Here is a 27,012-nt window from a genome sequence, read left to right as displayed (position 1 = left end):
AGGAGGAAATGACTGTTTGGTAGAGGGGCTACAATTCTCCACTGGTGTGCAAATGTACCCTGGCTACCTCAAATAATATTAATCTTTCCCTTTTTGATTTGATATTTTATTTACTAGTCTTCCATGTATAAGTATATACAACTGTTTTACATAGTACTATTCTACAATGTTTGGATTATACCACATACTAAATTTGCCTCTTCAGAGTTTACTCACTCACTTTACCAGAGACAATAAAGCAGCGTAGTTAAGAGCATAAGCTACAATGTCTACTAAGGAAAAGTCAGTTAAAAAAAAAAAAAAATCCAGGGGCAGGGGTTGTGTCTCAGCAGTAGAACACTCACCCAGCACATTTGAGGCCCTGGGTTCATCCTCAGCACCACATAAAAATAAATAAATAAAATAAAGGTATTGTGTTCAACTACAACTAAAAAATAAATACTAAAAAAAAATTTTTTTAATCAGAAAATATCTAGAACTTTGTTAAGCAGACAGCAAGCACTCAATATAAATCAGTTCTCATTTACATTCTTCGTTATGTCTCGCTAATATAATTTAATGCCTTTGCAAAGAAGTCATATTTAAAAAACCATCCACTGTAACTGATGTGCAAAGCCACATTCCAGCAGTTTACAGGAATTCTAACCAAGATGGAAACAAGGCAAAAAAATCCTGAACACTCCTGATTCTTACCTCAGGTGAACATTAAAACTACCTGCAATGCTTTTAAAATTTTGAAGTGCAAGGAGCTAATCTCGAAAATTCTGATTTGACAGCTCCACAGGGAGTCCCCAATTATATTCTTCATAAAATTCCAATAGTAATTCTGACACGAGGCAATTTTGAGAAAAAATGACTTTCTGTAATAACTAAAATACACGGTGGAAAAAAATATAACTTTGGGTGATTGGCATGTTTATGGGGGAGTGGAGAGTGAAAGGGTGATAATGGAGTGTAACTGAATTCCTAATGTCATTGCTTTCTTGCCTTGTAATGACTGGAAGAGCAAACGTATGTTTTCAATTTGAGAACTGAAAACAGATCCAATGAAAATAGAAGAGAAAATAAACAAGGTGACAAAGCCTAAGATATCCTTCATTCTTCACACTTCTTTCCACCAATCTCCTTATTATTTCTCCACCAACATCCTTCTCTACCCACAAACCACACAACCTTGACCTAACGTTTATAGAGGCACTTTTGGTTAGGAAGACACTTTTATAAATATTACTTCATTTAATCTTTCTCAGAGACTCCCTGACGTTGTGTGATTATCCATTATATTGTGACATGAAGAATCTGAAGTTAAGACTGATGAAGGGTTTGCACAAGGTCATAAAGCCAATCCATAAGAAATCTCTCCAGTACCCTCGTTTCCTCTCCTTTTAAGATTCCTCCCCCCACTCCATTCAAGTGTTTCTCACAAACCCAAACCCTTTCAACTCTATCCAAACTCTTTAGTGTCCCCTATTTTTTCCTTTTCCCTTCCCCTCTGCTCAGTTCTCGGTTTGCCTTCCCAAGTGCATGATTTAATATGTAAGCGGTGGAGAAAAAGGGAAGGAGAAACTGAACACAGGCAGCGTTCAACCTAGACAAACGAGGGTGCCGAAGGAGTCCTCCACAGGGCTCCACTCCCTTCACCTTAAATTCCGGCTTAGGGACCCGATCACGGACAGCAGTTCCCAGTGACACTTACGTGACATTGGCAGAGCCCGGACGAACCGGGGGTGTACGGCGGCCGCCATCTTCTCCCACAATCCCCCACGGCCGGCGCTCCGACCGACTACGGCTGCTGATCTGGCTCAAACTTTCTCTTCCTCTCCTGTATGCGCAGGCGCTAACCGGAAAAAGGACCGGGCGGGTCACAGGTTGCAACAGAGTGCGGTTGAGAAGGGAGCGGGAAAAAGAGAGAAGCTCAAAAATGAGAAAGGGTGAAGACAAGGGGGAAAAAAGGAAAAAAAATAGTGGCAGATCCAGACTGGACCGTAAAGATAATCTCATTGCTAGGATCCTGAAGTTCAGAGTCAACCAGGGACTGATCCAAGGGCATACAAAATGGCAGAACCGAGATAGAGGAGCTCAACTTTTGAGTTCACTGTTACCCGAAATGAAGGGGCAACCCTGTTGAGGCTGGGGTGAGGAGGAGGCGTGGCTCCGCGTTCTCGAAGTTCCTGGACCCAGGAAAGAGAAAGGATGTTAAAGCAGGATCGTGGGGCGCCATGGAAAGGACAAGTGGGGAAGAAAAATAGAAATGAGGATGGGCCTCCAGTGAATAAATACACCTCGAGTCGTCCAAGCACGTTTTCTCCTCCTGGCCTTTTTGCTTGCTGTGCCCACTTTTGGAACGCTCACTGCAATGAATGTAACCAGTTCAAGTCTCTGCTCATAGGTGACCCCTTCGGAGACTGTTACCGCAGGGATCCAAGGTGGTGGTCATTCCACCTATCATGTTTTGTTTGGGTTTTGGTTTTCTTTATCAAAGCACTTACCACCTAACTTGTGAATCCAAGAGTCTTTATCTTGGAGGGAAATTCGTGAGCAAACCTAAGAAAATCTGTCAAAAAATGCCATCTAACCATTTTTCTACAGAGAAATGGCGGATGGCTCTCTCTAAAACAGAGCACATACAATCAATAAGTACATGAAAAAATGCTCACCATCTCTAGCAGTCAGAGAAATGCAAATCAAACCCACCCTAAGATACCATCTCACTCCAGTAAGATTGGCAGCCATTAGGAAGTCAAACAACAATAAGTGCTGGCCAGGATGTGGGGAAAAGGGTACACTTGTACATTGCTGGTGGGACTGCAAATTGGTGCGGCCAATATGGAAAGCAGTATGCAGATTCCTGGGAAAGCTGGGAATGGAACCACCATTTGACCCAGCTATCGGCCTCCTCGGACTATTCCCTGAGGACCTTAAAAGAGCATACTATAGGGATACTGCCACATCAATGATCATAGCAGTACAATTCACAATAGCTAGACTGTGGAACCAACCTAGATGCCCTTCAATAGATGAATGGATTAAAAAAATGTGGCATCTATACACAATGGAGTATTATGCAGCACTAAAAAATGACAAAATCATGGAATTTGCAGGGAAATGGATGGCATTAGAGCAGATTATGCTAAGTGAAGCTAGCCAAGCCTTAAAAAACAAATGCCAAATGTCCTCTTTGATTTAAGGAGAGCAACTAAGAACTGAGCAGGGGGAAAGAGCATGAGGAAAAGATTAACAGTAAACTGAGATGAGTGATGGGAGGGAAAGGGAGAGAGAAGGGAAATTGCATGGAAACGGAAGGAAACCCTCATCGTTATATGAAATCACATATATGAGGTTGTGAGGGGAAAGGTGGGGGGGGGGGAAGAACTGAACAACAACAGATGAGGTAGAGAGGGAAGAAGGGAGGGGAGGGGAGGGGGGATAGTAGGGGATAGGAAAGGCAGCAGAATACAACAGTCACTAATATGGCATTATGTAAACATTGTGAATGTGTAACTGATGTGATTCTGCAATTTGTATTTGGGGTAAAAATGGAAGTGCATAACTCACTTGAATCAAATGTATGAAAGATGAAAAAAATTTAAAAAAAACCGATGGTTTGTAATTTTTTTTTTAAGTATGGGTCCCTTAGAAAATCTGCATAGTTCTAGAAAGAACCACTTGGTGCTGAAGGAAATCCAGAAAGATGAACCGTTTGTATTTTAAAAATACTTTCATGTGGTAACCTCTGGAGATCCCTAAGTAGAAGATAACCAGTGATCCTGGGAACATACTTCAGGCTTATCAGAAAACAGCCTAGTTTGGGAGGATCTTTCTACCCTTTTAGTGCTTGGATTTTTCAGGAAGAAAGACTGTTGCTGGGATAAACAATAAGCCAACAGTGAGTAGGGTTGACTTTTGCTAGGCTATTAAGGTGGTTATTTCCACTCTATGTCATCCCTACCTTTTACCGAAGTGTCACCTGCCACGTCGAATAGGAAATGGAAAGAAATCCTTGAATTTCATATGAGAAGCTTAGCAATATTACAGCTTCTTTTATTTGTTAGCTTTATCCTATGTTCATTTGCATTTACAATTTGCTAAAACATACTTGATTCAGGGGTCAATATGAATGTTAACATACTTTTCTGGTTCTGATAATATTGAGAGACCCCCCCTTCTACCATCAGTAGTTACATACACCACCACCACCCCCATGTAACAAGTATGCTTTTTAACACCTCTAACTCGAATATTGTTTCATGTTCTCAATGCTAGTTCCAAGGTATCATGATATTATTGAAACAGCACTAATTTTAACATCCAATATATAGATCCAATCCTAGTTCTATCAGTTATTAGTTGTGACCTGAACAAGCTTCTATGCCTATCTGACATAGAAAATAATACCTGCTATGTTAACCTCAAAAATTGTGAGGATGAGGATCAGATGACATGGATATGAAGCAGCTTTATCAACTGCAAAGTACTATGTTTAGGGACATTGTAGTTCTATTCAAATACACTGAAATATCCAAATCATAGAAGCTAGAGCTGGAAAGAACCTAAAAGAGCTCAGGTACTTTATTTGAAAGATAAAGAAACAGACCTAATATAAAAGATAATCAATAGATAAATACCTCTGTAGAAGGAAGCCTATAATAAACCAATCTACAGTTTGAATCTCATTTAATAACCTTGATTGAAAATTCTTTGTCATGAAAACTATATGTTATACTTTACCATTAAATACACACTATCTATGGTAACATTTTCAAAAGAAAATATACTGTGAAGTCTTCATCAAGTCTAGAAGGGATCACCATCCACATATCTCTTGATCTGATTTATCCCAGTACACCTCCTAGGTCACTTTATAAAGGATGGATTAGTACTACCTTTGCTCATCTAAGAAAATTATAACCCAGAAATGGTCAAGTAAAAAGAGTCCAGCCTGAATCTTACAAAATGAGGTGATTCCTTGGCTTTGCATAAGAAAAATAGTTGACTCAGAATTCTGATATTACTCTTCCGAAGCCATCTGGATTTAATAAATAATACTTATTCTCCTGTTTTAAATGGAATCCATTGACAAAAATTATCCTTCCCATACACCCCCAATTAAATGCTTAAAGGAGAGAAATAATCCGAAGAAAACACTCCTAGTCCTGTCAAAGGAAACATAGAGCCTAGAATATGTATTCACCACTCCTCTCATCCTTTGCACTATGCAAAAATGTCTAGCAGCTTCACACTGTTGCTATAGAGATGGTGATATCACCAGTTGTGATTCTGATGTCACTCCCCAGTCCCAACAAGGGGGAGGTACATGGAAATCTGGGGGAGAAAACAAGATCTTGAGCTGAGCAAGAACATCCCAGCATCTTCATTGACTTTAAAAGTATATTCTGGCGTCTTCTGTGGTTCACTATTCCAGAGCTACAGAGGTAGGAAATCCCTCTGGATTGGTAAAATGGCTCATTTTGATCCTTTCTGGTTAGAAGGGAGAATTCAGTGACAAATGATGGGCAACTATTATATTCAACCCAGTCTTGTTCTGCCCAGCCAGTTTTACTTTTCCTTTGAATCTTCTGAAAATAAATGAGTTCCTCCTTTAACAGCATTACACTCATCATCTTTACTGCTAACATTTTGATTTTATTACAGATTTGATCAGATATTCCTGGCCATTCCCCTGGGACCATGAGGGTTCTTATTCCCTGCTTCTCAATGTGACACTGATAGTGGAAGTTTATTACCTATTGACTTTTCCTCTTCTTTTTCTGGCTATTTCAGAAGTTCTTTCCAGTCCTCTGAGAGTAACATCAGTATAGTTCTGAGTCCCATTCTCAAACATTTGAATCTTCTCATTGTTATTTCTGAAGCCTTAGTTATACTACAGAGTACTGAGAATGTGCAGGATATATATATGTGTACTGTGGATGAGAGAGAGAGAATATCTGTACTAACAAGGCTCTAGAGAAAGATGCTTTTAGTGAGGAAAAGCAAAAATAAAAGTTCTATAAGAAAATTTAATCATTATTAATGGTCAGACACACACTCTCTTCTAATCTTTAAACAAAATCTATTGAACCTTTCATTTCAGCAACAACCAAATTTATTCAGCTTCTATAATGTACCAGGCACTTACAGAGAGGGAGGAAGAAAAAGAGAAAGGACATAATAAATATATTCATCCTTAAAACTAGTCATAAAACCTGGTTGCATAAACCTCAAAACTTAATCAGGTATGTAGCAACCTTATAAGAGTTCCATTTTGCTGCCTATAATTTAGTTTTTTCATGAGTTTAGTAACCATGAGAGGATTTTAAGATTGACACTGGAGAAAAATGTCTTGAGAAGGAGCTGTGATCTAGGATACAACAACCATAAGCACACTCCTGCATTAGGTTATGTCTTCCCCACTGCCATTCATGATTTGCATTTTTCAAGTTGTAATAATCTTACTGATGTTTTCAAGGAAAGTTTTAGGTCAGTCCCTGTGGCCATAAAAATCCCCCTATTGGACGTAAGAATATATCTTAGCTCCTGTGATTTTTGAACTGCAGAGTTAGAATATCTAAGGGATATATCCACTGGCTCTAATATTCCCTTTCTGGGCATCAGTTTCCTAAATTTTAAGACAGGGGCATAAGAATAAATGCTTTCTAAGATTAGTTTAAGGTAAACACCTGAAATTTTGTATATAGGTGATTTTCTCTCCTTTAATAGATAACATGAAGTATCATTTGCTCTTCTATTTCCCACCATAGGGATATTATTTCCAGGGTATTATTACCAAGTTTTGAACTTATAAAGAACTTTATGAATTCACTCATTGAATCCACTTAGCTTTTAAACTCTTCTTCATTTCCACTTCATTTTTGGAAATGTATGCATTGATTTGGAAATCTGAAGGTCTTATCAAAAAGAATTTAAGTACCTCTTTAAATATGCTATCATCCAGGACAAGTCAGTAACAAGTTTCATGGATGCAAATAAACACACAAAAGACAAAAGAAATAGCATAAAAATGTGTGGGTTAAGTGCTGAGTATATTTTATTAGTAAGTGTACTTTCTGTAAAAAGATAAGAGCCCTTTGGGGATGTTGATATATTTGATTTGGAATTGTAAGATCTGTTAGGAAATCACTGGGTAAGCCTTTGGGGAGAACTTATTCCCAAAAGGAGTCAACTTTAAGAAGACTGAAATATATAATTTACCATGATCACAAGTTTCAGCAAACCATTTCTTTTTTGTTCTCAGATTCTCCAATTTGAGAAAGAAAGAAAATGAGCTATCTGGAATTAGAAATGGGAAGAATTTGTATATTCATTCTTTCAGCAGTAATTATTAAGCAACAACTTTAAGGTACTAGCTATTATTAGAGACACTGAGATGAGTGCCTCTGTTCCCATGGAGCCATCTAATAAAGGAGATAAAATATATGTGAGCAATTAAAGTATTAGATAAGATGCAAAGGTTGAAACAAAATAAGATGGAAACTTCAATGAAGCAGTGGTCATCATATTCAATTAGGCATTTAAGAAATATTTCATGGATAGGGAATCTTTTGTCCTGGGGTTTAGAGAGACATTATTGGGCTGAGAGGATGCTGGGTGGATATTCCAAGGAGAAAGCACAGTGCCTTCTGTTGTAACGTCTTGGTAGAGATAGTAGAAGGAAGTTGATTGAATTGAAAGACATTACCTGTGACCTCCGTGTATACTCTGAGGATGTATATTTCAAGTCTTTAAAGGAATACTTTCTATTTTGAAACCCATGAATTCAGGGCACTTATTATTCACCATCTCATCTATTTCCCAACTTTCTATTCAAGCAGTTTTTAAACGAAGCTGAAAATTCTGTAGTGTCCTCATTGTTAAATAAGCCTATATACCAGTGATTGCAGGTGGAGAACAACAGCTGTCATTAAGAAACTATTGGTCAGGAAATGGAACCTTTTTTGTCATCTGGGAACTCTCGAAATGTGCCAGGAATAAGATGTGGATTCTTTCTATGAGATTTCAATGTGATTTTGTACCCATCACTTATGTGCACATGTGAAAAAATTGAACAAATCAAAGTTATTTGTTAATAAGAGCAATTGGGCTCATACGTAAAATTAGTCATTTTTATCTTTGTCTTTCCATTGCAGATTCCTTATATATTACATGGCAGGAGGGGTGGGTAAACTTAGGGATAGAGAAGACAACAAATTAATCAAGAGCTTTCCTCTTATCTCAGAATCTGTTCTCAGGAAAAGTAAGTAATCACATGATTTCTTAATTTTCTTCTTTTTAAATTGTAGTCAATTGCTTAAATAAGTCAGAAGATCCTATTGATTTTGTTTTCTATTAGAAGCAACTCATTAGGATGAAATATAAGAGGGAAATTAAGAGACACATTCTTGGCTCTCACTTGCACTGTTAATGATCTAGGACAATCTGCTTTCAGGTCAACCCATTCTTTGGCCAAATATTAGTGCCATTAATTCCTTTCTTCATGGTCATGATGTAAGCATAAGAATATTTATATAGTAGTGAGCTGCTAAGAACAATACAGGGTTTATTTCATAAACATTAACAATTTCCTTGTTAAGGTAACAAAACATTAAAAGAGGACACTAAAGATGGTTGGGAAGTCTATCTCAGGAAAAAAATTAAGGAAAAAAAGCAAATAATTATCTTTATGAAGCTGATCAATCTTTTTCAGAGAGGGTCTCTCCAGAGAAGCTCTAGCCCAGGAATTAATTCTGTATACACATTAGAATCACCCTGAGAGCTTTTAAGAAATTTAATGTTAAGTTTCCCCAAACCAAAACCATTGAAATAAATTTTCTGGAAGTGGTAAATCAGATTCAATATTTACGTGGTTCTCTGAGTGATTCTAAAGGTTAATCAGAGTAATGAAAAGCTGTCTTGCTAGCCAAATAATCTGAATCCATGACTAAGCTGTGAAACGGGTACAAAGCCTTTTGGCGACAAAGAATAATAGCTCTAGATGATCTTATATTTTCTTTACAATAATTATCTGTAATATTCTCTATAACAAAAGTAATATATTAGCAGGTGTGCTTAACCATGTGTGTAGTCTGCCTATCTTTTTGACTTTATAATGAGGGACGATGTCTATCCCACCACAGTCCAAAGTCTTTTAAAACAAATATTTCTAGTTAACCAGATAAATACTCCCTAATAATGTTTCACTTATTTCAAGCAATTCTTTATAAAACAATTTCACTATTAAAAATTAGAATATGTGGGCTGGGGTTGTGGCTCAGTGGTAGAACACTTGCCTCGCATGTGTGAGGCCCTGGGTTAGATTCTCAGCACCACATAAAAATAAATAAATAAAATAAAGGTATAAAAATGCTTTAAAAATTAGAATATGTGTTGGGCTTCATTGTAACAGATTTTTAAACTCATGTAAAAGTGTATGTCTGTTTCATGAAGATGTTAAAGACATTAGGAAGAAAAATAGTGGATGTTTTATTCCATCTCAATCATTGATAATAAAAAAGGGAAATTTCAGTGCAGATGCCTAGAAGTGAAAGTCTGACGGAAAATGAGGGCAAAGAGAAGTTTTAGATTATCAGTTTGTAGTGCAAGTCATCATGATAGCTGACCATGTTTTCAAAAACTGTCAAGTTGAAATGTTGTGGCGTGTAGAAAAGACTAAAGACAAAGGTGAAAAGAGTATATGGAATAAGGACTGTGGTGCTCACTTGTGAGGTGAGGTGATGAAAGCAGCAAGTATAAGTGATTTAAGAAAAATAACTACAAATTGAAGACCATAAATGTAGTAGCTAGAGGGAGGCTTAGGATAGAAGAAGACAACTCAAATGAATCTCAGCTTTCTGGCTCAAAAGACCAGAAAGATGACTGAGTTATTACTTAGATTTGAAAATAGAGCAAAGTATTATGAGGCCTGTGAACAAATTGTCATTAGCAAGGATATTGCTGCATCTGTGGACACTGGCTTGTGCATATGATATCTCTGCTTTAGCCCAGGATCCTTATCAAATTGGAGGGGGAAACTAGTTTTAAGAGCTACTAAACTTACTGCTAGTATAAGTAAGATAGTGCTCTAGAAATTAATAGAAGTAGAGCATCTTTTATTTAAAAATAAGAACAGACAAGTTAAAGACTTAAAGAGCAGGACAGGTTTATTCATTTAACAAATATGTGTTAAGCACCTATAGTGTATATCAGGCATCAGCCTCATCACTAGAGAGATTAAGAACTCTTTCTGCAGTTGAGAACCGGGGATGAAGATACCCAGAGTAAGGTGGGTCTGAAGCAGCTCTTGAAATTGGTCTCTATTGAAATCATTGCTCCTATTTTTTATACCTCAGCCATTCACCTTTCTTCTCCTTATTTTGATATAACCTTTCCTTTTGATGACTATTTTCATTTCTTTCTACTTCGAGATGTCAGAAAGGGTTGACTGGTTACAAAGCCAAAATGGAGTATGCAAAGTCGATGTCTATTCTCCTGGAGACAGCCAACCCCAGGACTGGAAAATGGTAAGCATCAACCTCTTCATGAACACTAGGGATATGTGGGCTCATCGAGAGTAGCCTTATTCATTCTACCACCATCACCACCTCTTTCTATTTTTGGAGTTTGAAGGGATGGATGTAGACTGTATTGACAGAAGAAATGTGGGTACTTAGTTTTCCAGTCAGTCACTATGGCTTGATTCTTAAGAAAAAAATGAGCTCTTTTGGAATAAAAATTTTCCATTTTTTCCCAAAAAATTCTGTAGTTTTGTATTGGAAAAAGTATCCATCATATAGCTTTTCCATTAGTTATATATGCTATAACTAATAGAAAAAAAAGGAATGTGGAATTTTGTTTAGTTTTCAGACAGATAAAGATTGGACGTTTCTCCAGGTCTCATAGAAAATGTTTTCTGAAATGTGTGGGATGCCTTAAAATTCTGAGAACTTTAAACTTTCATCTCAGGAGCACTTTCAGTCTACCTTTACTATTCGACAAACATTTTTTAAATGTTTACTTACTATCAGGCACTGTATTAGTCAGGATCCAATCAGAGAATAGAGCACACTAGTAGGCTGGGTGCAAGAGGCTCCGGAGGCCAAGACAGGAGGATTTCAAGTTCAAAGCCAGCCTCAACAAAAAGCAAGGAATTTAGCAACTCAGTGAAACCCTGTCTCTAAATAAAATATAAAATAGGGCTGGGGATGTGGCTCAATGGTCAAGTGCCTCTGAGTTCAATCCCCATATCCCTCCCTCACAAAAAAAGAAACCACGCTAGAAATTTAATATTTAAAAAGTGTTTACTAGTAAAAGATAATTAACTGCTAAAACGCATAAAAGAAGTTTAGGAACTGAGAAATAACAAATGCAGAAAGCAGGTACTACCCACAGACTGAGAAAGAGTGAATAAGGAGGAAACTAAGAACTCAACAAACTCCCTCCCTCTCAACCAAGGCTGCTTCAGGTGAAGGGAGTGAGGCTACCACAGGAAGCTTGGCAGAGGCTGCAGAGGGGCCAGAAGGGTAGCCCTTTCCTTCTGCCATGACCATGCAGTGCCCTTCCAGTGTCTTCTATTGATAAAGACAGCTGCCAAAAGAGAAACATTTGAAGTACCCAGCCCAAGCATCACAAAGCAAGGCAAAGTGGGGTGGATATGGAGTTAGAGACAATAAATAACTGGCATAGACACAGTGGGATGTTAGGGTCAGAGACAAAAATAAATCAGAATTCTCTGTCTTTAAGGATTTTGTAAATCTAATGCAATCACTATTGCAATCCTTGCCTTTGGCATTAACATTTAGCATACACTTTTTTATATTTATTTTTTAGATATAGGTAGACACAATATCTTTTATTTTTGTGATGCTGAGGATTGAACCCATTGCCTCACTCATGGTAGGCGAGCGCTCTACCTCTGAGCCACAACCCCAGCCCCTATCAGACACTTTTTTTGCATACAATATTATATGACCCATCTTCTATTTGTCCCAAATCTATTTTCTCATCCATAAGAACCTAAAAAAGAAAACATTAACAAATCTACAAAAGGCTTTAAAACTTATGGACAATAAATACTGAATTTCGAAGTATATGGGTCAACCCCAAAATGCTTCTGTTTAATCTTTTATTGACCCCTGCCTTTCTATGTAGAGAATTAAAAGGCAGATCAGTTTCAGTGTTAAATCAAGTGAACCAAGATTCCTTGATGTTTTCATGAAGCAAGAAGCACTCTGAGGAATGCAAAAAAGAACAGAACAATTTCTGTCCCTGTGAGCTTTTCCATTCACATGTGAAAATGTAAATGTAATTTAAAGGCTCTAAATAACTGCTGCATATTAATAAAAGACAGTTCATGATTTTTGCCATGTGGATTTTCTAGACAGTAATTACTCTAGGTGTTTTAAGAATGGATCATTTCAAAATGGGAGTTGGCCAGAGAAAATTGTATGGGGTATATTTGATTGATTTAGATATGGAGAAGAAAAACAGGACAGGGAAGTTTACAGTTGGCTTAAACTAAGTTGCTGAAGCAGAAGATGGCTGAGCAGAGAAAAATTAAACCCATCAACCCTTTTCTGTATTCTCCTTCATGGACATGAAATTTTGCTTGTCCTTAAGAAAGACTGAAAAGATTTGGCATCCTCCTTCCCAGAATACTATTGTGTAAGAGGAGGATGGCTGCAGGAAGCCAAAGGAGACTGAAGGATGGGTGGTAGATGTATTTACAGAAAAGGAAATATAGGTACTTAGTTTTCCACTCAGTCACTTTGGCTTGATCAACCACTTTTGCAAATTTCTCATGAATTTGGTGAAATAATTGATATAGGTTGTACACATTTTAGATTTTAGCAAACAGAAAATGAAAACCTATAAACACAGCAAGCTGACACAATTCTATGCACACCATTATAAAGCTCTATACTAGGCTGTAGGTTTATTGTGGTTTAGTGTTCTATGAAAAAAAAATTGACAAAAATTAAAGAATAAACCCCACATCTGCATTATAGAGCTTCACTGTAAATAGTTCAGCCTAATTGTGGAAACATGCATATTTGTGTATGTGTCCTATCTGTAAATAACTAAGTAATATTAAAAGGTAATTTTCTACTAAGGGCCAAAATCAACACCCTCATACAGATATGAAAATGAATATACATTAAAGATTTTCTTTAGCTCATTAGTGAGGATATTGGTGAGGTATTATAATCAGTTCAAAGGAGAATTGGAAAAAAATATTTGTATATCAGAAATATTGAAATGAATGAACAGAGGCAAAACTGGCCTCTTCCAATATGAGAAAGGGGGGTCAGCTAAACCTCCATTGGGCAGAATTTGCATGTCTGCAGACAAAAATTATTTTGCATTGTTTTTCATTATTTAGAGCTTACAGAATGTAAAATAGCTCCCACTGAATCAGAATCAGATAATGTGTAAGGCTGGAGACAAAGCTTGGTCTATGGATAGTAGTCTATAGATGATACCTAATTTTCTATTGAAGCACAAATTTTTTTCCCAAGTCTCTCCTCCATCTTGATAAAAATAATTGCAATGTAAGTTTTTTCTTAATCACAAAATAAGGCTGTTCTCATCAGATTTGGTCTGATTACATAGATGCAATAGTCAACTAGGTTGACCACCTTAAGGTTGTTTTTCTGGAAGTTTTCAGGAGAAATCTCAGATTGGATTTTTTTTTAAGCATCTGTTTTTTTTCTATGGTGAGAACAGAAAGTCAAGCCCAAGAAAACAGACTCCACCCGGTTTCATCCGCAATCTTAGAAAAACAGACCTGTGCATAGTTTGCTTTCTCTAAAACTATTGTTTCTGATAGTCTCTACCACCTGTTTTAATCAGAACTTTTAACCAGAGTACTTTGTATTCTTTATACTTCACAAAGAGAATGAGTGAGGGGTAGAAGTATATAACTGAACCCTCCCACCAGCTGAAGTGCAGATGAGCAGAATTCAGGGACACTCGTGAAGTCAGCTTCCTGCAGCCACACATTCCTGCTGCAACACCTCCAAGTGATAAAAATGAACATATTTATTAACAACCTCCCTAAAGGTTATTTATTAATAACCTCCCTAAAGTAAGAAAAAAGCATATAAACTTTATGCTTAGCCTTAAGTGCTTCAGTATTGGAATTATAATTCAGTATTATGTAAAATATTTATTGAAAAGCTATCACCAAGCCAACACACTGTAAAACACAGTAACTGGTGAAGTGAAACACAAATTTTCATCAGCTTAAATATTAAATAGAAGTAATGCTAGATTATTGGATATGTATAACTTTGTATGAATTTATAAAGAACAAGTGAAGTAAAATAAAAATGTGGACTTGTATTTTACTTAATACTGATAAATCAGAAAAGACAGTGTTTTTATTAAACCAAAATTTTTAACCCTTTCTCATTTGCCAAAGGTTTACCTAACTTATGTGAACTTGAGTTCCTAAAATGTTTCTGAGGTTAGGCTCTATAAAAATACTTTTTTCCCTCTAGCATAGGTAAAATATTAGAATACATTAAAATCCATTCATTGAATCTACTGGGTATGTTGGTGGGAGACCCAAAATCACCAAACAATAATTTTTAGAGAAGGGTAAAATAATGGCATATATATATATATATATATATATATATATATATATATAAATATATGAACAGATGTTAAAGATTTTTTTAAAAAGAAACTGATAAGGTTCAAGAAATACATGTAGATAAGAAAAATTAAATTATATGTAGGGGAGGCAAAACTGTGAAGAGGAAAACAATCAGTCATACCTCTTCTTGTCTATAGCAAGAATTATATTTTCTTGCTGTCAGTTATGTACAGTTTACAGTGTTATAAAATAGCTCCAAGAAAATAAGAGTCAGATAATGTGGAAGGATGTACTGTAGACAATGTATAGTTTTCCACTGAAGCACAACATATTTCTTATCCTAATCAAGAGAACCATTGGGAAGATTTTTGAACCAAGCTATTAACTATTAGCTATTAGCCCAAACATGAAAACAGGGAGCTTAAAGCAGCTCAGCAGAAGGGTTAGTGCAACTGCTCCTCTCCTTTCCAGGACACAATAGGGAGCCCTGGGGGAAGAGTCCAGTTTTAGAGGAAGAACTAGATTTGAACAAGAGCCCCATCAGGTATTTTATGTGAGATGCTAGCCAAATCATTCAGCTTCTCTGTCTTTGTTCCATTACCTGTGAAGCTGGAAGAGTGAAACCTTGTTATAGGGTGAGTATGAGGATTAAATAATATATAAAAACCATTTAGCACGGTCCCTGGTAGACACTACAAGTATTTAACAAATGGTAGCTAGTAACTTTTAATTTAGTAATAAACTGTCAATTTAGTGAAATACTAGTAATTCAGTAATAAAAATACTAATTTGTTCTTTCAAGATGAACCATACATGTGGTTATTCTAGATAAGCATATGAACTACAAGGATCCTTTACATTTGATAATACATAAGCCACTTCCACAAACATTATTTTATTCTATATTCAAGTGAAGAGTTTTTCATTATACAGATTACATACACTATATGCATTTAATTATCATAGCTAGTGTCCATCAGTCTGTATGCACACAGAACTAATAAATTGCCCAAGGTAAAAACTCCTCAATTTTGAATCAGACTATTAACTTAATTGGTATCGGCTAGACCACTGGAAAGCCATTAAGCATATCCACATTGTGCTTATGGAGCCTGGCATAGTGATTCATCATGCACAATTTTCCTTGAATTTTCTCAATTTTTTAAAAACTATACTTACAATGAGACCTAAATAGAAATGTGTAAGCCACATAGCAGTTAATATCAATACAAGAAAGAAAATCTGATTCACTTCAGATGCTAACTAACTCTTCTATGGGGCTTGTGACTATCAGCTCTTACGGACATATGTTCTTAGAAGCAACAGAATGTATTTAGCTGAGGGCATGGGCTCTGGAACCAGACTGCCTGTGTTGCAATCCCTCCTCTATCAACAATTAACTATATAACTTCAAATGAGTAACTAACCTAACCTCTCTTTCTTCCATTTTCTCCTCTGTAAAATTAAGATAATAAGAGCTAACATTTGGATTTAATATGAGGATAATTCTAAGTGAAATAATAGTCTTAAAATATTCGGACAAGTGCCTGATACATAGTAAGCACTTAATATATGTTGTTTTTTTGTGATGACTGAGCTGGCTTGAGGGGTGACAGTTTTTGTAACTGGCCTTTGAGGTTTTCCTGAATATCCCATATCTTTACTTTGTTATAGTCGGATGAAACCTTGTCTGTTTTTAAGGAAGCGTCAACAGATCCTGTCAGAGTGCTCAGCTGGCTCCGCAGAGACCTGGAAAAAAGTACAGCAGAATTCCAAGATATTAGATTCAAGCCTGGAGAATCGTCATTTGGTGAGGAAACTGCCAACCCAGGAAACAGAGGTTTCTGTGTAGACTATTTCAACAACCCCCAGAAGGGCAGTCCAGGGAGACTGCATTTTGAGGTAACTCACAAAGAGACTCCCTCCCAGGACCCCTGTCCTCAAGCTGGTAAAGGGAGTTCAGTCGATGAAGTTTCCTTCTATGCTAACCGCCTCACAAATCTAGTCATAGCTATGGCCCGCAAGGAGATCAATGAGAAGATCGACGGCTCTGAAAACAAATGTGTCCATCAGTCATTGTATGTAGGGGATGAACCTGTACCCAAAAAGAGCCTGAGTACAGTAGCATCAGAGTTGGTGAATGAAACTGTCTCTGCATGTGCCAATACAACTTCCCCAGACAAGGCTCCTGGCTCTGGAGACAGAGCCTCCGGATTATCACAGAGTCCCCCAAATTTGAAGTACAAGAGCACTTTGAAAATCAAGGAGTGTACCAAGGAAAGCAAGTGTCCAGATGACAAGTCCGCTTCTAAGAAGTCTTTCTTCTATAAGGAAGTGTTTGAATCTCGGAATGCAGGTGATGCCAAAGAGGGTGGAAAGTCCCTACCTGGGGAGAAAAAGCTGTTCAGTGGGCAGGAAAGGCCTAGTGACTTTACAGCTTCCGTTAGTCAAGGGATCATGACCTATGCCAATAGTGTGGTATCAGATATGATGGTCTCCATCATGAAGACACTGAGGATCCAAGTGAAGGACACAACCATCGCCACCATCTTACTAAAGAAGGTACTGATCAAACATGCAAAAGAAGTCGTTTCAGATCTCATTGATTCCTTCATGAAGAATCTCCACAATGTCACCGGGACCCTTATGACTGATACAGACTTTATCTCAGCCGTAAAAAGAAGTCTCTTCTCTCAAGGAAGCCAAAAGGCTACAGATATCATGGACGCCATGCTAGGTAAACTATACACTGTGATGTTTGCCAAAAAATTCCCTGATAATCTCCGGAAAACCAAGGATAAGTCAGAGAGTTATTCCCTCCTCTCCATGAAAGGAATAGACCGAAATGTGAACTTTACAATGAAATCTGAAGCTAAAGTGAAAGAAAAGACATATTCGTCAGGCAAACCAGAGAAGGAGAAGACTTGCGCTGAAACCCTGGGTGAGCATATTATCAAAGAGGGGTTGACCATGTGGCATAAAACTCAAAAGAAAGAGTGTAAATCTCCAGATTTCGACCCTGCAGCTACCAACAAACAGAAAAGTCCTGCACCAGACATTCCCTTTGAGTGTCTGGATCCTTGCAGTTTCAGCCCTTCTCTGCATTTCCCAGAGATACCAGAGAATTTTATGTGTGATTCAGACTCCTGGGCCAAGGACCTGATTGTGTCTGCCCTGCTTCTGATTCAGTACCACCTGGCTCAAGGAGGAAGGATGGATGCACAGAGCTTCCTTGAAGCTGCTGGCTCCTCCAACTTTCCCATCACCAAGACCCCTGTAGTTTTAGATGAATCCAGCCTTAAGACCCCTCACGTGGTATGTGACCAAGAACAATCAGAAAAGAAGGATCTAATGAGTGTTTTCTTCAATTTTATCCGGAACTTACTTGGTGAAACTATTTTCAAGGGTGACAATAGCTGTGAATCCAAGGCTCCAGAAAAGTCAGATAAGGAAAAAGATTGCAACCAGGGTGAAAGATCTGCGACCCCTTCCCCCAAATTATCTGAAGGTGATGAGGCTGGTGCCTTTTCTGGGCTGACCAAGATGGTTGCCAACCAGCTGGATGGCAACATGAATGGGCAAATGGTAGATCATCTGGTGGACTCAGTGATGAAGTTGTGTCTCATTATTGCCAAGTCCTGTGACTCTCCCTTGGCAGAGCTGGGAGATGAGAAAAGTGGGGATGCCAGCCGGCCAAATTCAGCCTTCCCAGAGAGTTTGTACGAGTGTTTACCAGTCAAAGGCACAGGAACAGCAGAGGCTCTCCTTCAAAATGCCTATCAAGCAATCCATAATGAACTGAGATGTGCATCAGGACAGCCCCCTGAAGGATGTACAGCACCCAAAGTGATTGTCAGTAATCACAACCTATCTGACACAGTTCAGAACAAGCAACTCCAAGCTGTTCTTCAATGGGTAGCTGCTTCTGAGCTCAATGTCCCGATTTTGTACTTTGCTGGTGATGATGAAGGGATCCAAGAGAAGGTAAGGAAGAAAGGTCAGAGGATTTGGGGAAGATATACTACGGGTTAATTGGAGTTTTAGGTTCTTTTTTGCTTTCTGAATGGAAATATAGCCACAGGAGGGGTAGAATGGAAACAGTAAGAATTTTAAGAATGTGCCTCTCGGCGGAGATAATGAATGAAGTAAAATTAAATTTTGCCCAATCAGAGGCATCTAAAAGTAGGGAAATATAAATGATATTTTTCTCTGTTTTCTGCATTTATTGATGGGAGTACACAGATGAAGAACCTCTAAAGACTTAATGAAGGAGTCAGATCAAAGTCTGGGCCTGAGGCTGACTGAATTCAGATAGGACAGAATTGCCAAAGAATAAGGCAGAACTTTTGGAAAGCATCCCTGGGATATGTTAAGGATGGAGACAGAGGGCTTGGATATTTGACCTTTTCAAATCTGTCACTAATCTTAGCTTGTTGTCTTGTAGTCTTGGGGATCTGGAGGGATTCAATAAATAATGACTCTTCACCCTGAGTCCTGAATCAGTTGAGAAGTAAAACTAAACAATAAGGATTATGGAAAATCCATCTATCATTGTTAAAGATAAAGATAAGAAAGTGTTCTTCCAAGCTCTTGCTCCTTCACCAGACTTCCAATGAGCCTTGGAACTGCTCACCTAAGGGACAGTTTGAGTCTGGAGAATATGCATACTTTACATGTTGCTGCTGTATCCTGGAGTGAGGGAACTGAGAGACCCTCCCTACAACTACCCCTTTTTCTCTTTCTCTCCCTCTCAGCTTCTCTCCCCTTTGGATTATCTCTTGATTGAGAAAAGTGGAACAATGGCTGTTATCAGTCAAGTACTAAGGGGTGGCACAAGAGGCTAGGGTTTTTTAGAACAATTTATCTTCAGGGCTGGGCATGTAGCTCAGTAGAGTACTTGCCAAGCATGCACAAGGCCCTGGGTTCAATCCACGGCACCAGCGGGGAAAAAGGAAAGGAAAGAAAGAAGGAAAAAGAAAAGAAAGAAGGTAAAAGAAAAGAAAAGAATATCCTAAGAGAAAACTTAAGATGTAGAGAAAGTCTTTCTTTTTTCTTTTCTTTTTTTTTTTTTTTAGTAAGTAATGTTAGTAACTCTTGTAACTGGGTTACTGGGTTCACTGGATAACTTGGGAAGACAAGATTAGACAGCGCCCAGAATAGGCTAAATCAAGCCTATACAAGAAATTGTATGATCTTAACTTTAGCCTTAGCAACACTTTTACTCTTAGCCAGACTGTGTTTGCTATTCCAAGTATTATCTGTGGACTATCAACATTGGCATCCTTTGGGAAATTGTTAGAAGTGCAAAATCTCAAGCTTTACTCTAGATCTACTGAATTGAAAGCTTCATTTTGGCAAATACCCAGGTGATTTGTATGTATGGTTCAAGTTTGGGTTAGAGGACAGAATATGAAGTTCCAATACTAGATATATCCCTAAGGCTTCTTGGCAAGCTCTGTCTCCCTTATAGGATTTTCAGTGTACATAAGACAACTATTTTGGTACATGGCAATTAGCTGTGCAGGAGCGGGAAGAAAGAAGATGAGGCTATATTCAGGCAAAAACTTTAGACTGAAGAAAAAAATCTAAAAACAAACATAGTGTACAGTGTGTGAAAAAGGCATTTGTTTTGTAATCCTCTGAAGGTGGCTTTGAACTTCCAATCCTCCTGCCTTGGCCTCCTGAGCTGCTGGGATTACAGACATGTGCCATCATGCCCGGCTATAGCCAGCTTTTAAGCTGAACTTATACATAACACATTCCAGTTTTAGATAATTCTGAATCAGAATGTCTGTAATATATTCATCTAAAATAGGAACAATAGATTTGTGGTCCCTCCTTACACACACGCGTGCGTGCGCACACAAACACACACACACACACACACACACACTTTTGTCCACTCTAAATATACATTCATCTATTCTTAAAAGAAAAGAGTAAAAGAATGGACAGCATTGCAAATTTCAACTAATGAGATTTGCATTAAACATTAGCATATTTTAATAACAGTTGGATGACAAATACACCAAAGAAATTACCTAAAGGTGATATTTTTTTGCTAAGTGATTATTAATGCAAATATTCTCATGTTGATCCAGGTGATGGAATCTAATAAAAATGGGGTGCATATGAACACAGTTCCCTTAAATAAATTTGTATTTATTTTTAAATAGATATTGTGTTTGCATAATGCAGAATCCAAAAACACAAAAGGATGCACAGTGAAAATTAAGGGTGTTTCTTTATCCTAGTACCCTCCCTGAAGAAAAAAACTTTTCTGATCAATTTCTTGTTCATTAACAGAAGTGTATATTCATACACAAGTAAATGTACATATTATTTTCTAAATAGTCACAAATGTATATAGAGATATATATACTCACATATATATGATGTAAGATTCATCAGTATATGGATATACCTTCTGCAACATATAGAGCTGCCACATTTTAATAGCTTTATATTACTTCATAGTTTGAAGGTTTTGTAACTTAACTCTCCCCTATGTTTAGATATTTCAATTGACAATATCTTGCTATTATAATCAATGGAAATATAGCCTTGACTATATATAATTTTGCACAAGTTCAAATGTACCCATATGTGCTAAATACCTAGGAAAGGAATTTTAAGGTTACTTTGTATATGATTATGTGTATTTGACATATATTACCATGTTGCCTTCCATAGGGCTTGACCAATTTGCACTTCTATTAAAAATTTTTGAGAGTGCCTATTTCCCCAGGTTTGAACCAAAAGAGTGCACTAAACTTTGGATCTTTGCCAAATGTTGCTTTACTTTACATTTGTTTTACTAGAAATTAGGATGAATATCATTGTATATGTTTAAAAATCATTTGAATTTCCTATTTGGGGGATGAATTTTTTGTTCATAACCTCTGCCAATTTTTCATTGGGTTGCAGGTCTCTTTCTTGATTTTTAAGAATTTTATATGTTATAAGGAATCAGCCATTGTGATATTAAATACTAATCTTTCCTTTGGCATTGGTCTTTTTATTGATGTTTTCTGTTTTAGGTTGGTGTTGTCATACAGAATTTAGTCAAATCTAAGATAGTTTTTCTTTTATATTTGCTGGGTTTTGTCAGATTTTTGTAAAGAATTCTTTGCTATTCCATATTAACAAACTTTTCTGTTTTCTTTTGATGCTTTTATTTAAGATTTTAATCCATTTTTAATACTTTTTTTATATAAGAGATGAAATAGGAATGCAAACCGGCTACCTGTCTTTGATTCTTTTTTCTGAATTTTCTATTGTTCTATTAAATTAGCTGTCTCTTCTTGGACCCATCACATACTATTTTATTCACTGTAATTCTACAACATTTTACAATAACTGATAGGACTGGAACTCCTTAACTATGCCAATTTTCTAGGTTCTTACCTGTTTTCATTTCCAAGTTTCCACTCCATCTACAGGCAACCACTGATCTGTTATCTATATTTTAGTTTTGCCTTTCTTTGACATTTAATCTAATGGAGCCATAAAATAAGAGTCTTTTATATTTGACTTTTTATACTTACCATGTCTTTGAGGCTCATCCATGTTGCATGTTATCAGTAGTTCAATTTTTATTAGTGAATAATATTTTACTTTATGGATATACATTTTTGTGTTCATTCATCAGTTAATGGAATTTGGATTATTTCTGGATTTTGTTATTATGAATAATGCTACTATGAGCACTTACATGAAAGTCTTTGCATGGATATAGGTTTTCATTTCCCTTGAGTGGATACTGAGGAATGGGATTGCTACAAACTTGTAAGTGTAATTTCTTAAGAAATTGTCAAACTGTTTTCTAAAGTGGTTGTATCATTTTTCCTTCTCACCAACCATTTACGTGGGTTTCAGTTTCTCCACATTTATGTTAAAAGTAATCTTTCATTTATTATAGCCATTATAGTGGTGCCTCATGATAGATTAATCAGGCATATGAAAATTAGAATGATTATAAGGATATTCTGCATATTTTATGTACTCATTACATTAATATCTGTTCTTTGGGAAAATATCTATACAAACCCTTAGCCCATACTTTGATTGGGTTGTTAACTTCTTGTTTCAAGTTGTAAGATATCTTTATATATTCTGGAAACAAGATCTTTTTCTGATATATGATTTACAAGTGTTTTCTCTCAACTGTGATTTGTGTTTTTACTTAATGGAAGTCTTTCAAAGAGAAAAATTTTTAATGATAAAGACTAATTTATCATTTTTGGCTTTTATTGCTGTGTGCTTTTGGTGTAGAAACTAATAAATCCTTGCCTAACCAGTTGTTCGTGACAAGGGAAAATTTTGACCCCCAAGGGACATTTGGCAGTATCTAGAGACATATATGGCTGTCACAACACAAAAGAGGGTTGCTAGTGGAGTCTAATGGATAGGAAGGCCAAGAATATTATTAAACATCTTACATTGCACAAAACAGTTCTTCAATGGAATTATCTGGCCTGAAGGTCAATAGCACCAACAATTAAAAACCCTGACCTCTATCCCAAAGTCACAAAGATTTTCTCTTTGTTTTCTTCTAAATTTTTGTTAATTTTTAGCTCTTATGTCTATTGATCTACTTTGATTTAATTTTTGTGTATGATGTAAAGGAGGGGTCCAAATTTATTCTTTTGCATGAGGCTATACTGGTGTCTTGGCACAATTTGTTGAAATGATCCCAATGGCTTTTCTGACTCCTCTGAATTATCCATCCCCTTTTCAAAAACTCAAATGACCATAAACATTAAATTCAAAATTTATTGTAATTAATGTTTGCATGGCACGTTTTTTTTTTCTATGATTTTACTTTTAACCTACTCACATCATTATATTTGAAGTGCTGTTTTTTTTTGTAGGAGCATGCAGTTGGGTCCTGTTCATGTTCATGTAGACAAAAACATGTCCAACTGTAGGTTCACTAATTTCTTATGTTTAGATTTAAGTATACTAGTTTATTATTTATTTCTGTTTCTTTTCTCTATTTTTCTTTTGCCATCCATTGTTTGAACATTTTTAATATCCCATCTTATCTTTTGTGTTTTTTACTTTATCTTTGTGTAGATTTTTAGTGATTCTCTATGGATTATAATATATAGAGTCTAGGTAGAATCAGTAGTTTGCCACTTAGACTAAAATGTAGAAATATTACTATTATGGGGGGTCCTTTTCCTTACTCTTTATATTCCAGTTGTCTTCTGTGTTTAATCTATTAAATACATTGAAAAATCCTAAGATGATGTTACTCTTGCTTTCAACCATAAAACACATTTTAAAGAACTAAAGGGACAATCCCTTATTTATACTGAGAATTTTACTATTTCTATTGCTCTTTATGCATTCCTGGTATTCCTAATTTCCTTCTGATATCACTGTCCCACTCTCTAATGAACTTCCTTAAGGAATTCTTTTGGAACACATTTTCTGGAAATAATTTATATTTAGTTTCTTTAATTCAAAAATGTCTTTATTAACCCTTCATTTCTGATTTTCTTCTGGATATAGAATTCGAGTTTGGAAGTTTTTCTGTTAGCGGTTCAAAATGTGCCACTTTTTTCTGACCTCCTTAGTTCCAGAGGAGAAATCTGCTGTCATTTGAATTGTGTGTTCCTCCTCTGATTTCTCAGGCTGTTTTGAAGATTTTTTTTTCTTTTTCTTTAGTTTTCAGCAATTTGATTATTATAGATGTTATAGTGAATTTCCTTGTGTTTGTTTTATTTTAGGTATACTAAACTTCTTTACAAGCTCAGTTCTTTTGGTGAACTTGAAAGCTTTCCACATTTCTTTAAATAATTTTTCTGCATCATCCTTTTTCTCCTCCTCTTTGGGATGCTAATGATATAAATGTCTGCAGGCCCTGAAGCACTGCTTATTTTTTCAGTCTTCAATTTTTTATGTCTTTCAGCAGGGGTGATTTCTCTTGATCTACCTTCAAGTTAATTGATTTTATTCTGTCATCTTTGTTTTGCCATTTAGCTCATCTAATACATTTTGTGAATGTTTTTGTTTTAAATTTCATTCAGCCCTTTTCATATCTTTTATTTCTTTGTTATGACTGTTTCCACTTATTTCCAGAATATCCACATTAGTTTCTCACATAAAAATATCTCCTTCTGAAAGTGCTCGTGATATTTGCCCCATGTATTTTAACCTTAGACTAATTCTTCCTTTTCCTTGTTTTTTTTTAAAGGGGGGAAGGGAATTTGGGAACTGAACTCAGAGCTTCACTTGTATTAGGCAAGTTGCTCTATACTGAGCTACATCCCCAGCCCTTTTTATTTTGAGTCAAGGTCTTGCTAAGTTACCCAGGCTGGCCTCGAACTTGTGACCCTCTTGTCTCAGCCTCTTGAGTAGCTGGGATTATAGGCATGTCTTATAAAGAACCAGGAGCAGAATGCACAAAAATCCTACTACTTGAAATAATTTGTTGCCTTTACTGTATTCATATTAGAATGCTTGTCTCAACTAGGTTTCCTCAATTTGTGTTCAGAAAGAGTAATAAACTTAAGGTTTAAGTGTGAATTTTGGTTCTGTGAAGTGCTAGCAATGTCACTCTGATAAGTCTCTTCCCTCTCTCAGTCACATCTTGCTGAGGTCATATTGATCTCAGAGGTGCTTTCCTGAAATACCATTATAGAGTTCTCTGGTCTATGAGGCATGGAAAGCAGTATCCACGTTTGTCTGTTGGATATGTTTCTCTCACTCTTGTTGGTCTTAGGATGTTAATAGAGACTATTTTATGATATTAGGGTTTAAAACTTTTTAGAATTCCTAGAGGGCAGAACACTATTAATGAACATTTACTGTAAGCATTTCTTCAGAGAGGAATAAAGGGAAAATTTTTGTCTTAATGAGAAATCGCATTTTATATGTCATGGACAGTAGATATTAACACCTTTCTTTGAATTAAGAGTGATAACACCAACTTCCTTCTGCCAAACAGACTGACAAACTGCTCTTAAGGAAGTCTTCTCAACATTTAACTTGTGTCCCTGCTGCTGTACTTTCCCAAAGTCAACCTGGCCTCCTGGTTCTAACTGTATCATGTTGTTTCTGGACTGCCTGGGGACCCTTGGCCCCTCCACTGCTGTTTTCTCTGCTTTCCACAGCTACTTCAGCTCTCGGCTGCTGCTGTAGACAAGGGACGCAGCGTAGGGGAGGTTCTGCAGTCAGTGCTGCGCTATGAGAAGGAGCGACAGCTGGATGAGGCGGTGGGAAATGTCACACGGCTGCAGCTGCTGGACTGGCTGATGGTGAACCTGTGATCGTGCCCACTCTCTGCATCCCCTCTTCCAGCAGTGGGCCCAGCCCTTGCCCCACCCACTCTCCCCTCATTCCCACAGCTCCCTTGTCCTTATCCTCACAGAGCCCTAACATTATCTTCATACCACTCACATGAAAGACATGTCATCTAATGCTAGTCACTGGATTTTGCACATTTTCCTGTCCATGCGAGCAAGGACATAAAATTAAAAAAATTAAAGAGCTCCGAGTATTTGGTTTTCTTGGCATCTAAAGGGTAAAGATTCAATAAGGTCCAGAAGTCTTAGAAGTGAAAAAAAGAGACGAATGGCAGAGGCAAGCAGAATTATGCTGAACCGAGAGACACCGACAAAGGTTGCTGTTTGCTATATATCTCCTGTCTGTGTGCCTCAATTTACAACTCCCCTCATTTTAAATCTTGCCTTAAAATAAGCCACAATTTGTCAAGAATTCATTTTTACCTTTTATAATCATGAAAATGAGAAAAAAGTTTCTAATATCCAAACAAAATCAGTCTAGTTATGTGTTCTAGACTTTACTTCTTGTTATGGGTCTGCTGAGCGGCAGAACCTCTGTCAACCTCCAACTTTATCCATGATTGAAGATGGTGTCCAAAGAGGTTCCTCAAGGCTGAGGGTGTAGCTTAGTACTTGTTGCATATGAAAGAGAGGCCTAGGTTCAGTCTCCAGCACTGGGGAAAAATGTTCCCAAGACCTGAGTTCTCTGGCCAGTTCTGTAACCTTCTGGCCATAGAACCGAGGACAAGTTATAGCACTGCTCTGACTAAATGCTCGTGACACCCCACTTAAAACATTTTCCATTCTTACCCACCTCCCTAGAAATGTTTTTGACCTTTTTTCCCCTCCTAGAAACCTTTTCCTCTTTGTCTTCTAATTTTCCTCGTATTTCTCTAGGTCTCTTAGGGGCTCTACTCTGTCATGTTGTAATTTTATCCTACCAGACTTTCTCTTGACTCTTTGCTATCCTGTGTCCTCTTCCCTAGGTGATCTTTTCCAAATCCATGGCTTCGACTACTTGATATCACCATTTTTGGAATATTATGTAGTATTTTTAAAGGAAACTATAAAGCCAGGTATATTTTCCATGTTGTTTATGATCTTAAGTTTCATGTCATATTTTGT

General features: G+C 36.9%; 2 protein-coding genes across 2 annotated transcripts in view; one reads left to right on the top strand and one right to left on the bottom strand.

The window, feature by feature from the left end:
- Ndufa9 (NADH:ubiquinone oxidoreductase subunit A9) overlaps positions 1 to 1,796 on the bottom strand; it is a 31,090-nt gene extending 29,294 nt beyond the window's left edge. Inside the window, exon 1 of the mRNA XM_076854039.1 lies at positions 1,697 to 1,796. Coding sequence (XP_076710154.1) covers positions 1,697 to 1,745 — 49 coding nt within the window. The 5' untranslated portion in view covers positions 1,746 to 1,796. The remainder of the gene's footprint in view (positions 1 to 1,696) is intronic.
- Positions 1,797 to 10,418: 8,622 nt separating this feature from the next.
- Akap3 (A-kinase anchoring protein 3) lies at positions 10,419 to 25,872 on the top strand. The gene is made up of 3 exons (XM_076852562.1): positions 10,419 to 10,514; positions 16,295 to 18,577; positions 25,717 to 25,872. Exons 1-3 carry the CDS (start codon positions 10,419 to 10,421, stop codon positions 25,870 to 25,872), a joined length of 2,535 nt encoding a protein of 844 aa, XP_076708677.1.
- The last annotated feature ends 1,140 nt before the right edge of the window (positions 25,873 to 27,012 follow it).

Source organism: Callospermophilus lateralis, chromosome 4 (genome assembly GCF_048772815.1).
Source record: "Callospermophilus lateralis isolate mCalLat2 chromosome 4, mCalLat2.hap1, whole genome shotgun sequence".
Lineage (NCBI taxonomy): Eukaryota > Metazoa > Chordata > Mammalia > Rodentia > Sciuridae > Callospermophilus > Callospermophilus lateralis.
Note: the sequence above shows the minus strand (reverse complement) of the source record. Positions and strands in the feature narration are given on the sequence as shown.